Raw genomic sequence first — 14,615 nt, 5'->3', positions numbered from 1 at the left:
CGAGCTACAGAAGATGCATTACTCTGGCTTTGCTACAGATGCCCGCTTTCGCTCCGCCTCCATGGCCATCTCTTTCAGTTTCTTGAACTCGGTTCGACCTGTGGCTCGACAGAGCTGACGTTAGCGTGCACGACCGCAGAACGTACCGAATAGAACCGGGACTTGGTGTTCCGTAGCAGCTCGGCGGGGGTGGCGTATTCGGCAATGCACCCTTTGTCCATTACCAGCACCTTTTCGAAGTCGATCTGGGATTAGCGCGACCACAACAGGACCTACGATGGTATGAATCCGATGCGCGATGGTGACAATGGTGGAGTCTGAGAATTCTTCACGAATCGTTGTGGAGACTACATCAGCCAACTCCAACCTGAACGTACTTAGCTCGTCGGTCTCGTAGTCGATGCTCGCGGTCGCCTCGTCCATGAATAACACCTTGTTCCGCTTCAATATAGCCCTTGCCATGCACAAGAGCTGGCGTTCGCCCGCAGAGAAATTATCACCCCCCTCCGAGACCGAGTTGTTGAGATCGCGAAAGACATTTTTATTGCGACTTTCGAGATCCGAGACGTCGTTGTCAGAAATGAGGTGGACGCGACGCAGAGCAGCGTATATCTCGGCGTCGTCGTATTCGTCAAACACGTCGAGCGTGGCGCGGAGGGTACCAGACAGGATGGTAGGGTCTTGAGGAATGATGGTGACTCGAGACCGAAGATCGGTGAGGCCGATCGTGGCGATATCTAATTAGCGCAGTCTTGGGTAGGCTCACCAATTCCATCAATGATGATGCGGCCTTCGTGCGCTTCGACAAAGCGGAAGAAGCTTAGGGCGAGTGTGCTCTTTCCACATCCTGTAGCTCCGACGACTCCAACCTTTTCTCGCGATTTCACGTCAAAGGAGATGCCGTGGAGGACGTTGGGTAGGTCGGGCTTGGGTCAGTGGTGTTATTGTGGTACTCACAGCATAGCGGACGACAAGCTTCTCGACAGAGATAGCTCCTTCGGCGGGCCAGGCGGCAGCGGGTCTCGGGTCTACATATTCTGGAGCTTCAAGAGGTAATTCGGAGTACTCTTTGATACGCTCCAGTGCGACCATACTCTGCTCGAGCTGGACAAAGCGACGCACCTGCGGTCAGCAGAGCTTGCGTGGGACTTACGACAAAGAGCAGATCATGCGAGATGCCGCCGGCGAATGCTAGCGCAAAGCCAGCCATGGCGGCGGTGACGCCAGGCGTTCCGAGTACGATGACCGCAGTGAGGCCGATCATTGCAGAGGAGAGCATGTTGAACCTTGCCGAGAGCCAGCGATTGACTGTCCATGTCCAGAAGAAGCAAAGATTGTTGGTGTCGGCGAGCTGGATCATTCGCTTCAGAGTCAACGTACTGGCGCCAAAGGCGCGGTAAACGGCCACGCCCGAAACTGTCTCGCCAAAGAGCGAGTACAGGGGAGAGCGGGTGACTGAGTCCAGTCTTCGCATGTCCCTTGACGTTTGACCGTAGATCGACCCGGCTTGGTAGTAGATGACGAGCAAGAGACTAGATTTAGCGGGGAAGTAGGGCAACTCACCATCCAGCACCCAAAAACGGCAGGCCTCCGACGGACAAGATGGAGAAGAAGGTGACTGCTACGCTGAGACCGTACTCAAGACTGCGAGTGACTGTTGTCAGCTGATTCATGAGAGGGCTTACAATTGTCCGCCATGCTGCTATCTAGCCCTTCGATATCCTTTCCGGTTCGGTTGAGGACTCGCCCTCGGCTAGTCGTGTCATGGAAGCGAAGGTTGGCAAAGAGGAGCGAATGTAGCAGTTCTGAGGTTAGCGAGTACGGGTGAACACTCACTTGAATGGAGGACGCGGCTGGCTCTTAGGCTGCCGTTATACATCACGACGCTGAAACTCTCAGCGACCGACTTATCATTTCTTATAGCACGGCGCCATCAGGACAAGGCTCGGAGGATCAGGAGGACAGAGAGAAACCATACTAGACCAAGTTGGAAAGGAATGCGCCGCCGAGCGTGATCACAGCATAACCGACCACATAGAAGGTGGAGGAGTGGGCTTCTGGGACCGTCTTGTCGTGCCCGGTCCAGTATCTGATGTCAGCCCGATCGACAAGACACATACTGTAGCCACAACTTTTCAGCCACAGGAAGCAACATTGCGATGATCTGCCCGAGTGCAAAAAGAATCCCTGGCATCAGCTTGGCCACAACGCAACTTACACCACACCGGCCCGCCGAGAGCTTTGAAATAGGTCGCCCATATATCTCGAGAGATTCTGCCCTTGGCTCTCCTCTCATCCTCGACCAGCTTTCGGGGACCCTTCTTGACGACGGACTCGGTGATTTCGTCATCAGGCGCGATTGAGCTGGTCTCGGAGTCTGGCTCGAGGGCCGCTTGAGTGAGGACCGACTTGCGCAGAGGGAACGCATCTTCGACCGTCTTTTCGGCTATAGGGGACATGGCCTTGTTCTCGTCCGCATCGAGCTCGGTCATCAAGCCGCCCTCGACAAAGTCTGCTCGCGTGCCGGAGAACTTGACATCGCCCTGAAATCAGCAAGTGTTGAGATTGGACTTACATTGTCCAGAGCCACAATGTAGGATGCGACGGGCGAGACGAGTGCTGTGTGGTGGGAGACGAGAAGGACGGTGCGGCCTTTGAGGATGTCGCCCTGAAAGCAGTTCTCCATAATGGCGTGGGCAGTGTGCGCGTCGACAGCGCTTAGTACTAAAGTCAGCGAGGCCATTAGTAAAGCGCTTACCATCATCCATGAGCAGGACACCAGCTCGACTATATACGGCACCTGATTGGTAAGCACGTCCCTCGACATTGAGATGTTATTAGACTCACGGGCGAGCGAGACTCTAGCCTTCTGACCGCCCGAGAGATTCAAACCCTTCTCACCGATCTCACTATCGTCAGCTGAGTCGCAGCATGACCTACGTTTGATCCCCGTCCTCCATAATCTTCAAATCTGCTATCAGACTACAAGCTTCCAGTACTTGGTGGTACCGCTCCTCGTTCCAAGGGCTGGAGAAGATGATATTGTCTCGAATACTAGCATTCTGCAGCCAGGCTTGTTGGGGTACGTAGCCCAGCATGGAGGGTAGGATCCAGTCCGTGACGGTGTCTGGGAAGCCGTCCATCAGGTCTGGGGATGAACGGGGACAGATGACTGTACCAGAGACGAGATCGGCCTCGCCGAGTAGTCCAAGCAAGAGGAGGGATTTGCCAGACCCGAGGCGACCGCAAATAAGGGATAGCTCGCCCTGAGGGAAGCACAAGTTGAGGTTGGCGAGGGTGAAGGGGTTCTTGGCGTCGGAATCGTCGCGGGCAAAGGTGAAGGTTGCGTCTTTGGTGATGATGTCGCTGGGCTCGGTAGTTTGGACAAGCTCGACTTCGGCGAATGCGAGGTATTTTTCGATACGCCGGCAAGAGACGAAGCCTTGGAGGGCATTGATAAAGGTCTCGGGAAGGGCGTTCAAGGCGTATCGCAGCTCGTCAAAGACGGCCACTGAGGTGAACGCGATTGCGGGGGTCAAGGTGTGCCCTGCCACCAAGGTGAAGTGCTACATCAGCAGAGCCAAAGGAGACTTACCAAGAACGAGACGACCGTCTGACTGTCAGCTTGTCCCCGGCGAATAAGAGGTTGAGCTTACGACAATGACCGGTGTGATTGCCCACAGCACATTGAAGGCGACTTCGATAGTATAGTTGCGCGCCTGCCAATGAAGCTCGTCATTGCGAATTTCCTCGACCCGCTTTTCGAACGATCGCTCCCAAGCCATGAATCTAAGTTAGACGACTCAAGGATGGCCTTACTTGAGCATCCGTATTCCTTGAAGAATCTCATTCATGAGACCGGTACGCTTGTCCCTCGCCTTCATGAGGTTCTCTTGCGCCGTCACAACAAATTTGGACGCGAGATGATTCACAGGCATACACACTGATGAGCCGTGTCAAGGGGGAACTTACAGAGAGCGGCGAGAAGACCGTAGATGGCAGAGCGTCCGAGCAGCTGAATCAGGTAGATGGTTGCACTAGGGTCAGGCCGCTCAGTTCAAAACTCACACTGCGATTTCAATGGGCGAGTCTACCAGGGCAAAAGCGTGAAAGACAAAATCGGTGACCCGATCGACGTCAACAGTGAAGAGGGTCTACATCAGCGAGTCCGTAAGTAGACTCACCATAATTTGAGCCTTGGAAGCCACTCCCTCCTCGTCTTCTTCGCCTTTCTTGTCCTCACCGACAGAAGCAACGTCCTTTTTGCGTAAAGTCTTGGCGTAGAGCGTGGTGTTGAGCTGGAGCTTGATCCGAGCTTGCAGCGTGGTCGTACTAATGGACCAGATGATTCCCCCGACGATGTAAGTCAGAGCGTTGGAGGTGAACAGCCCAAAGGCGATGAGCCATCCCCATCTCGGATGTTGGCGAGTAGGGTCGTTTTGGAGGTACTCGAGGAGCTGTTGCAGTAGAAGATGGGGGAGATAGTAAAAGATCGCGGTGAGGACCGTGAGGATGATTTCTGAATCAGCAGGGACGGGTTGAGACTTACGAGCTGTCAATGGGCGGATGTTGGCGATGGCGATCTTTTTGAGCAGGTTGTATCCTTCTTTGGTGAGAGAGCGACGGGTGCGTCTACCGTATACGCTTTTGAAGGTGTGATAGCAGGCGAGCGCCCCTGACATTAGCGGGACCATGACTGCACTTACGCATGTTGTGCGTCAGAACGGGCAGGTCCCAGACATCCATCGTGTCGGCCTTGTAGCCTTTCTTGACTACGTTCGTGACATAGCCGAAGAGCAACCACTCGGGAATGGTTGCCTGTACCTCTTCGCAGACGTTTGACTGCTTGGGATCGAGGGACGGGTGATCGGAGGGGATTGCCTCGGCGATTTTCGGGGGGTAGATGTGGTCGAGCGGGACGTAGAGGGGAGGACCGCGCCGGATGAAAAGGACGATGATGAGGGGTAGGAGGTGGAGGATTGGGAGGGCGGATCTCAAGAGCGAGGTGTTGTCGATATTGACACTGGCGTGGCTCATTGGGAAAGGCTCATTGGGGAGTAGAGCGATGACGGCCAGGACCATGAACTGAACAAAGAGGGCAGCCCCGAGGTGGATCGTGGTCGCCCAGTGTGAAGCAGTGTCCGCGTGAGACAGGTACGCCAAAGCCATGATGATGGTGACGATATGTGATGATAGCAACATTGCGGGCGGGATCACCGCATTGGACGAGACGGTCAATACCAAGAGCGCGATATTGGCTACGAATGGCAAGATTAGCGACGCCAGGAGCCAGCGTTTCCGTTGCTTCATCGAACGCCAGAACTGGTCCGGATTGACCGGATGGCCATCGCCCAGGTCGCCGTCATCTCCGATCTCGAATGGATCCTTGCGTGCATCCAGAGGTTCGTCCTGATGGGTGGGGAGGGCGACTCGGCGAAGGCGACGAGCGGGCGATTTGGGATGGGTCGAGAGGTAGATGGAGAGACTGAGGAACGAGGTGAGGGGGATGAAGGCGGTCGCGACGGCGGGGATGTGGGCGGACATGATGGGTGGATGAAGCGTCTAGACGCTTAGCGTCTTGGGTATGAGGTCCAGAGCTGCCTTTATGAGTGTCCTTTGGGTGGACAAAGCAGAGATGCACATTTTCTACTGATTAGATCTCGGAGTCATCAACTCGGACCCGAACTGTCTCTGATTGAATAGCGGAATCAGAATATGAGGAATGCACAACGTCACTCAACTCTTGCTTCTATACATACACCTACCATCATGTCTACCAACGAGAATGTCCCAAAGGCAATGCTCTACTAGTAGGTGCGATCAATACAGCGCTGACGAGTAGCTGGCCCGACTCGGTCTGGTCAACAGTCCCCCGCCTCTGCCTCGAGGAGAAGGGGTACAGCAAGGACGAATATGTGCTCAAGCTTGTCGATATTTGTGAGTAATCGCAAGGCTAGGCTGATGGTAGCCAAGGGAGAGGTGAGCTAGGGCCTAGCAGTGCTAATGTAGAACTTTAACCCGTCGTATCTCAAGTAAGTCCATCGTCGACCGTGCTGACGTCAGAATCAACATGAACGGTATGCATTATACCGGCCAAGCTAAATCCAGGCACTATTCCCACACTGGTCGTCCCCACGCTCGAGACAACCGGCGCAGAAGTGGACACTCGCTTCCGCTCGCTCCGTGACACAATCGTGAGGCGTCTGCAGACCACGCTGATAGACCATTTGCGACTTTCTTGATCAAGCCCGGAATTCGCACTCGTCTCGGACCACTTCCGACAAGCCCGCGCCCGCCTTGGCCCCTGCCACTATTGAGGGTGAGTGCAGTGTTGACGTGGCTGACCCCAGGCAAGGCACTGTCGGATGAGCTGATTGCGCTGATCCACGAACCTACCGTCGACCCCAACTTCCTCGCGCTCGCCTGCAGGACATCTGCCGAGCTGCAAGCGAAGACCGCGGAGGGGAAAATGCTTGCCGACCGCAAAGAAGCCCTCGCTCGCTACGTCGAAGAGGCAAAGAAGCTCGCCAGCAACGCCGTCACCGCAGCGTTTGAGCAAAAGATGGTGGTGTTTTTGCAGGAAAAGGCGGATGCCAATGATGTCTTGTACAACATCTACCAGGGCAAGTCGGGGTCGGAAAGGGAGCAGGCGTTTTACGAGGCTAGCAAGAATGCCTGGGGGAAGGGTGTGCCGGGTGTGATTGCCAAGCTGGAGGAGAGTATACGCGGACCGTATGCGCTTGGTGACCAAGTGGTGAGTGTAGGTTGGGGCTCGCTGATGTAGTCTCTCGCCGACTTTCACGTCATATCCTGGCTCGCTCGAATTGTGATGATCGCCGGGGGTGATAGGAGTGCGGCGGGAATTGACAAGTTGGAGGCGCAGATGGGGATCAAGGCAGGCCCAAAGGTTCGCGCGTTCTGGTCGGCATGGACCGAGAGGGCTAGCTTCAAGGAAGTGTAAGTGGGGTGTCGGACGAGCTGATGATAGGTACCCGCAGGCCCTTCATTAAGCATGATATCAGTTGGCACGCCCGATCAATCAATCCATGCAATATCTCGATACAAAATGCCAACCTAACCTGCTGACGCTACTTCTTCCCATTCTTATACACGCGCGGGCCCTTGCCCCATTTGCCCGCCTTGTCTCCCCACTCATCTGCCACCCCCCAGACATGCTCTTCTTTGATGATGGGCGGGTCATGCCTAGGTCCCGCGCCTTGATTCTGATGAGTGATCCCTGGCGTGAGTCGCTGCGGCCTGGAATATCCCGCCTCGACAGCAAAGTCTCCGGATGACAATGTGGCCTCGTTGGGGAAGGCTTTGGTTGAGGACGAGGAGCTAGGAATGATTGATTCCCATGTGCGCCCTTCTGCACCCAGCGGCAGCCACGTCTCGTTGGGATAGGTCGGCGAGGTGGTCATTTCTATGAGTCGCGAAACGGCGCGTTTCTAATCAGCCCCATTTGGCGAGTACTCACATAGGCAAATCGCTCATCCTCTCCGGTGAAGATGGAGAGAACACTGAAGGCTCCGACTTTGGCTTTGTTGGCGTCGGCCACTTCGCCAGCCGTTTCAGCCGCTTGCGCGGGAGAATAGTTGTACACCGAGACGTTTGGCCGGGCGGGTGCGTGGAGTGTTTCTGATAATCCCTCGGCCAGGATTTGATCGCTGTCGGCGACAGAGGTGATGGCGTCGGGGAAGAAGAGGTCTTCGGGGAGGGCGTCGGCTCGGATGAAGACTTGGCACCGGCTCTCATCTGTCATTAGCGCGAACGGGATAGACTTACATAGCGCGTCCACAAGGTTAATCAGTCGCCTGGCCTCGTTCTTTGCTTTCAGAAGGAGGACCGGGACCTCGTCAATGTAAAAGGTGTCGAATGTGGAGGCGAGGGAGATGTAGTCGGCGGGACCAAGGGGTGCCTCGCATAGTTCGGCAAAGGTGAAGCGGCAGGTCCTGCCCGAGGCTTTGGGGATGGTGAGGGGACGCGAGTAGACGGACAGGGTGCGTGGTGAGGCTATCAGCGCGACTATGCTGGGACTTACCATCTCCGACCGTGGACCAAAGCTTTTCGAATGTGGCATCCTCGGCGCCAAACCAGGTTGGAGTGCGCTCCATAGGTTTGTCTGGGTCGAGACCCCTGCGCCAATCCCGACCTCCATCGAGCTCCACCACGTCGCACCGGCTCTTCAAGGCGTCCAAAAAGCTAGCCATGCGTTCCCGCTGCACTCCGTGGTAGTAGAGGTCGTCAGGGACGCGGTTCTGATCAGCTCCATAGGTCGTGGACTTACTGAGCAGGACACAATCACACCGCCGAGGCGCCAGTACCAGGAAAGAACGTCACGAAGAAGCGCTGCCGATGATGCGTCTACGAGCTGGAGCTCATCGAAACTGGGTCAGCGCCGCTACGGACGACTTACTATAAAACGTGGTAATCTAGGATCATGTCCCGCGCGACTACTGTTAGCGTGCCCGTACTGATACTCACTGACAAAGGGAATCGTGTCTTCCCGCTTCCACGCTCGACGTTCCTGGCCACCTTCTGTATCCCACCGGCCACCAGCAAAGACGGCACGCCAGCCTTTCGACGCGGCCACCTCGCGATTATCCTCTCGGCCCTCTTCACTGACTTGGTCTCGTCGCCGCTGCATTTCCTTGAAGACTTGACGGTATAGCGCAAGGGTAAAGGCGTGGTAGTGGACGCGACGTTTCTTGCTGGTGGGAAGGAGGTCAAAGAAGAGGGAGAGGAGGAGTGACTTGCCGGTACCTAGGGTCAGTGGGGTCAACGGCTGCCTTACCTGGCGGTCCGGTAATGAGGATTCCTTTTGGCGTCTTGAGGTTTGCCAGCTCTTCCTCTCCGCTCAAGACGCGGATCAGGTCCCTACCAGCCGCGCCTCCAAGCTCTTCGAGATCTTTGCCTTTGCCTTTCCACCACTTTAAGCCAGAGTCGGTCTTTTGACTGAGATAGAATGGCGCGGACGGTGTTAATTTGGACAAGAGGTCAACCGGGGGAGCGTACGCTTCGAGCGATTCCAGCAGGTCGCGAAGCTATATTAGCTTGATCGTTGTTGACTTACTTTTATGACACAGCGGATCTGCTCGTCATCCCAGCGGAGCTTGCCCGTAGCGACCATGCCGCGGTATACCTCGAGCAAGTCTGTGCTCCGCGGGACATTGGGCGTTTCACGGTCGGATTTGACGGGATGACGGATGGAGAATGGTCTACTGAGCGGCTGTCCCAGAGTGAGCTGCCGAATCAGTACTGCTCGAGGCTTGACGGCTGTTAGGTAGCGTGCTGTGCGCATGGCGAGTAGATGAGCAGTCTTACAGACAAGACGTTATCGATCTTGTGCGGTGGAGGGATGTACGGCATGCGGGGTCTCCTTTTGATCGACGATCCCAACCAGCTTTGACGTCATGACTATCTGTTGCTCTTGCCTTTGTACCTCACACAACCATCACCATGCTCAGCACTATCCGCCTTACCCGTCAGGCCCTCGTAGCCACCCCCCGTTACCTCTCCACCTCGGCCATCATCCGCACGTCCGCTGGCTACGGCGATCCCCAAGATGAAAAGATCAACAACAATACCCCCCAACCCAACGCAAACCCCAGAGACCAGTCCTTCCCCAACGGCGCGGACGCTGGCGTGGCCAAGAAGACGGGCAACACCAGTGACGGAGGCGACAAGGAGGTGACGGAGAAGGCAATCGAAGAGACCAAGAAGATTGGGGAAAGCCCAAAGAAGGAGGAAGTACGCAGATCCAAGCCAACTTAGTCGTCACTGGGGGTGCAGAGTCGGATTCGGACTGGGATAGCGTGAGGGACGCGTTTATACTCTGAGAGGTATGGCGGTGTAAGCACGGGGGTGGCATGGGGGTGGCATGGGGGTGTAGCAAGGGGTGCAGGTATGGGGAATGGACATTACAGATAAGGGTCCTTTTCTTTTCAGTAGTAGTACGAGAACTTCGAGCGTGGGGGTGAATCGGAATTAGCCATTAGGTAGTACCGTATCGCACTCTCGTCTATAGCTGATTAGCCCACTGTATCTTGTAGCTCTCTCTATCATCGATCTATGCACTACTCCGTACTCCCCTATCCCAGAGACTACGAAGCTCCCTTATTAGGTATTGGACCGGTACAATACGCCACTGTTCACCTGTTTCCAACTTCCCGTCGCTCACCTCCGTCGCCGCGTACGCAATATAGCGTGAGCTTGGCGTATCGCTCAGCCCATACTGCGCCGTCCAACCGCACATACCCAGACAAGCCCCCGAGAAAACGCAGGCGCAAACCGCAGCAGCCAAAGCGGCGGAGCGCGCCGAGAAGGCCCACCGAAAGGCCATCAAAGCCAGGGCGGCCAAGCTCCTCAAGATCGTCACCCCAACGGTATCGTGGAATCGGTACGGCTCGTCCCTCGGCCTGGAGCGTCGCACAGAAAGGTCGACTATGCTGGACGCGGTGTCGGAGCACCTGGAGCACCTGAAGATCCAAGCGCTACCACCCTCCTCAGCACTCCTGGCCGGCAGAACTTCCAGACTCTATCGACTACCACCTCATCCTCAGCGATATCTGGCTCCCTGCCCTCAGCCATCTCCGGCTCGGACCCTTCGCAATCCGGATCTTCGACCTCGTACCCTTCCTACTCGTACGGGCTCCCTTGCTCGAGCACCTCGACGCCAGCATCGACGTAGCGAGCTTTGCCCAAAAGCCAAGACTTGGACATCGCCGACTCCCAGATCTTAAGGAGGATCATGCGGTGGACACCGAGGAGGGCGAGGAGGAATTCTGTTTCGTCGAGTGCCTTACTCTGACGGTGCTGACCGAATCGCCCTACGACATATACTCGATGTACGATCCAGTCCCGGCGCTCGTCGACATCACATACCTCGTATCCTCCACACATCGGCTCTCTATGGTGATTCCCATGGCCAGCTACGTGGCCATCGAGGGCGGGGATCGGAAGTTCGATCTGGACGACTAGCTGGAACCGCTTCGGAACGCCGTCGGGCATCCGCCGGAGCTGGAGGATCTCGATTGGCGAGTCTCTCCACACTCCACACGACTTCACACGACTTCTGTCAATTCATGTGTATCAGGGGATGGGTTTCTGAGAGCGAGGATGAGGCTGTGGATGAAGAGGAGTCTGAGATGGGGCCTCTCGGTCCGGGCTTCAAGTGGATTCATCGACTGATTCTGGGATACACAGGCTGGAGCGAGATAGTATGTCGGGCACGCTATCTGTATGGAAGGGGGCTTAGCTGATAAATCAGATTACCAGTATATCGGAGCTTCCGCGTCTCGAGGCGATATACCTCTCTTCGCCTCCCCGACTCGGCGATAACCCGAACGGTGTACACCACGAAACGCGGAAACGACCGGGTCAAGTACTACCAGCATCTCGATCAGCCAAACTGGGTGGACTACACAGACTACAGGGGGAAGATGGTTCCGGTGGAGTTCATCGAGAGATGAGGCAAGCAGAGGGGCGGGGACAGGTGGAATGGGAGAAGAGGGGAGTGGCGGTCGGCGAGAAGGGATGCAAGATCTTGAGGGAGTGGTCAGATGGTGTCTCTGGTCGAAGACAGGGCAGCAAATGTGAGTGGGCCCTGGTCTACCAGATCAGCACTGTGGGGTTGCAAAGCTGATGTCGCAGGATGGATGATCCCACTAATTCCGAAGTTCGGCGGTTCTTCTCAGCGGAAACAGCTTCGTTCACCATGTCTGCGGACATCCCTACGTATTGCTGTCTGTCTATAGTAGCCACATGATCGCTCGAAGGTCACGGAGCAGACCTTTTCTTGTTCCCGGTTATGGGTAACACTGATCATCTTGACTGCTCCTCATTATCATGTTTGACGCGATCACGCAGACTGACAGACTGATCGAAGCCGTGATGCACTCGCATCACCTCAATGACTCATGACATCGACGCATATATCAGCAGCGAAATGCGAGAGGCAGAGGGGCTAGGAGGAAAGATTGAGAGAAGGGTGGCGGACGGGTCTGAGACCAATGGGGAGTCCTGCCAGAAATCAGCGAAAAGGTGAGCGCTGCCAAAGCTGGCCATGGAACAGAAGCTGAGGGGGCGTAGGGCAGAGGCAAGGATCCGACCATTTTTAGCTGTTCTCCTCGACCACAAGACCCGCCGAACTCGCCCGCCTTGATTCCGCCTCGGGGTTTGGTCGCTCATCATCAGCCCCTCGTTCCGCCCGGCATCATGCGACTCGCTCACTCCCCATACCTGGTCGCACATCATTGGGACCCTCCTTCCGCCAAGCCCAAGGCTCTCTCGGGGATGACGAAGCGGGAGTACGCATACCTCGCCAATCACCCAAATGCCGGCCTGAAGAAGATGTACACCAATTTCTCAGGACGAGGGGGCCCGGGAACCATCGGAGGAGGGATCCGGCAGCGCCTGCTCGTGTCAGCATCGTGAGTTGCATCCAGGTGACCCACGGCGATTCGAACAATCGAATTGGGGCAGAGGCTTATACGGTAGCCCTTCAACCTCCACACCGCCCGCTACCTCTACAAAGACGTCAATCGCGACGACTTTCTCGGCCTCACATGCCACCTCGACTTCCTCCCGTACACCCTCAGACCGAGAGTAATTCTTCAATCGGATTCGGACCCTTCGCCTCGAGTACGGCCAAAAAGAAGACGATACAAGCTATCTCGACATTATGGTGGAGCGACTCCACTATCGGAACATGCGCATCCTCAGTCTCGCGGTAGACACCATCTGCCCAGGCCTAGGCGAGGCTTCGCGCATCTCGAGGAGCCTCACCATGCTCCAAGGGAGCAAGACGCGCTTCCCCGCCCTGCCCCACCTGGCCGTCTGCTCGGTCTTCGGCGGTCACGAGTGGGTCGGGGACGGGGTCGCCTATCGGGACAACGGCTTCGTCCTCTGCGACAACGGACGGGGTGACGGGAGGTTGGGTGCCGTTCATGTGCCAATAGTCCGCCATGCTCAATCCCCCACCCCGCCCCGCCCCGCTCCTCCACTACTGCCAGGGCAGCGCTTCGAGGACATCAGCCAAAAGGTGAGCGCCTTTATCTGTATAATCACGTCCGAGCAGTAGCTAATGTAATCAAGGACACGAGACAGCATGAGCTCGACCACTACAGGCAGCTCCTCTTCTCCCCCTCCGAAACGGACCCGTCTGTCGCCTGCCTTGGGCTCGTTCGACTCGCTCACCCCCGAACTCTGGGCTCGCATCACCGGCTTCCTCGTCCCTCCTCTTCACAAGCCGGTCTCGGGGATGACGAAGCAAGAATACTACTACCTTGCCAGTCACCCGGATACTGGCCTGAAGATTATGTGTGACAGTTCTCCGGATGACAGTGAGGCGGGAACAACGAAGAGAAGTGACATCAGGTCACATGATCTGGCTTCACTCGTGCGGACTTCTCTGGTAGGTCACGCCGCATACATACTGGCGCGCAGCTAATTTCAGGCCTTCCACTTTCAAGCCGCCCGCCTCTTCTACCGCGATGTCATCACCGAAGATCTCCCGGCCCTCGTCTGCCACGTCGACCGCCTCCCTGCCCACTCCCAGATCGAGAGCAAGAACCAGCTGCTCCGTCGCATCCGCTCTCTCCGCATCGAGTACGGCGACAAGGACAACGCTACCAGCTATCAAGCCATCATGCAGGATGCCTACCAGTACACCTTCTTTGGTATGCTCATTCCGCCGCAAGAAACGATCCAGCAGGGCCTCGCCGAGACTCTGGGCATCTCGAGATGCCTGGAGGACCTCCAAGGACCCAAGACGCGCTTTCCCGCACTCAAACACCTTGCCGTCTGCTCCATCTTCGGCGGTCACGAATGACTTTGGGACGGGGTCATGTACCCTCACCAGGGCTTCGTCTTCCTGCAGGGCGGTCGGGTCAACCAACAACACCCATCCGTCGCCGAGCTCGTCGCTGTGAGCCAGCAGTCCGCCATGCTGGTCTTTCGCACTTCCCCTCTCATACACTACTGCTCGCGCAGCGCTTTCGGTCCCTTTGCTCTTCCTGCGGCTTTCGCTTGGGATGAACTCGTCTTCGCCACACACTCAGAGAAACACCCGGGAGCGCGAAATCTCAAAGGTGTACCCGACACTGCGTTCCCTCCTGCCGCCTCGATCCCCCTCTTCACATCACACGTCCGCTGTATCGTCAACGTCAGCATCCGGGCGTCTCCAAACCATCCGACCCCGTTGGCTGCCGGAGAATTCGGATCGGAAGGAGTACACGTCGAATTACCTAGTGCACAACTTTATGTGCAAAGTTGACGACTGGCAGCGAAATCGATGCGCCGATCGCAGGTAGGCCTAACGGAGGGGAGGAATACATCGATTCAAGCTCGGGCAGTTTCGGTATGTTGGTGATCTGAGGTTTCAGCAAGCTTCCCAATGATACCATGCATCGACTCACCATAGCGTTCCAGCCCGTTGGGCCAAAGGTCAACCGCCGAAGACATCTGAAACCCGGCCCCAGATGTTTATCGTCTGTTCCTCCTTCTTCATCCTCCCCTTCCGTTTCCGCATCACCCCAGCACCGGATGGTTTTGAAGCTGCAGAAGTCTTCCGGCCGGACGAGCCATTCTAGCTCTTCGAGGAACGGCAAGTATCC

General features: G+C 56.3%; 4 protein-coding genes across 4 annotated transcripts; 2 read left to right on the top strand and 2 right to left on the bottom strand.

Annotated features, from left to right (window-relative positions):
* Positions 1–18: 18 nt before the first annotated feature.
* Positions 19–5,544, bottom strand: MKK02DRAFT_21813 (P-loop containing nucleoside triphosphate hydrolase protein; the record flags this gene model as incomplete). The annotated part of the gene is made up of 23 exons (XM_053086467.1): positions 19–114; positions 147–245; positions 277–737; positions 767–926; positions 958–1,122; positions 1,154–1,532; positions 1,564–1,654; positions 1,686–1,805; positions 1,837–1,886; positions 1,979–2,089; positions 2,121–2,187; positions 2,219–2,543; positions 2,576–2,724; positions 2,759–2,800; positions 2,848–2,909; positions 2,941–3,566; positions 3,596–3,613; positions 3,657–3,789; positions 3,820–3,943; positions 3,973–4,037; positions 4,069–4,154; positions 4,185–4,675; positions 4,707–5,544. The coding sequence occupies 23 exons, from the start codon at positions 5,542–5,544 to the stop codon at positions 19–21; spliced, it is 4,758 nt and encodes a 1,585-aa protein (XP_052948721.1).
* Positions 5,545–5,769: 225 nt separating this feature from the next.
* Positions 5,770–7,010, top strand: MKK02DRAFT_41972 (uncharacterized protein; the record flags this gene model as incomplete). The annotated part of the gene is made up of 10 exons (XM_053091789.1): positions 5,770–5,810; positions 5,843–5,937; positions 5,969–5,979; positions 6,010–6,032; positions 6,064–6,077; positions 6,109–6,194; positions 6,223–6,319; positions 6,351–6,754; positions 6,785–6,957; positions 6,989–7,010. The coding sequence occupies 10 exons, from the start codon at positions 5,770–5,772 to the stop codon at positions 7,008–7,010; spliced, it is 966 nt and encodes a 321-aa protein (XP_052948720.1).
* A 78-nt stretch (positions 7,011–7,088) lies between these two features.
* Positions 7,089–9,369, bottom strand: MKK02DRAFT_35824 (AFG1-like ATPase-domain-containing protein; the record flags this gene model as incomplete). Its single annotated transcript, XM_053089275.1, has 9 exons — positions 7,089–7,448; positions 7,478–7,755; positions 7,786–7,962; positions 8,042–8,258; positions 8,288–8,387; positions 8,481–8,763; positions 8,795–9,044; positions 9,074–9,244; positions 9,325–9,369. The coding sequence occupies 9 exons, from the start codon at positions 9,367–9,369 to the stop codon at positions 7,089–7,091; spliced, it is 1,881 nt and encodes a 626-aa protein (XP_052948719.1).
* A 702-nt stretch (positions 9,370–10,071) lies between these two features.
* Positions 10,072–14,275, top strand: MKK02DRAFT_31221 (uncharacterized protein; the record flags this gene model as incomplete). Its single annotated transcript, XM_053088238.1, has 13 exons — positions 10,072–10,241; positions 10,262–10,686; positions 10,771–11,219; positions 11,270–11,383; positions 11,428–11,594; positions 11,653–11,736; positions 11,944–12,042; positions 12,120–12,431; positions 12,499–12,606; positions 12,670–13,058; positions 13,128–13,414; positions 13,457–13,801; positions 13,862–14,275. The coding sequence occupies 13 exons, from the start codon at positions 10,072–10,074 to the stop codon at positions 14,273–14,275; spliced, it is 3,363 nt and encodes a 1,120-aa protein (XP_052948718.1).
* Between the last annotated feature and the right edge of the window lie 340 nt (positions 14,276–14,615).

This window comes from Dioszegia hungarica (genome assembly GCF_025882075.1).
Source record: "Dioszegia hungarica strain PDD-24b-2 chromosome Unknown MKK02contig_5, whole genome shotgun sequence".
NCBI classification, from domain to species: domain Eukaryota; kingdom Fungi; phylum Basidiomycota; class Tremellomycetes; order Tremellales; family Bulleribasidiaceae; genus Dioszegia; species Dioszegia hungarica.
Note: the sequence above shows the minus strand (reverse complement) of the source record. Positions and strands in the feature narration are given on the sequence as shown.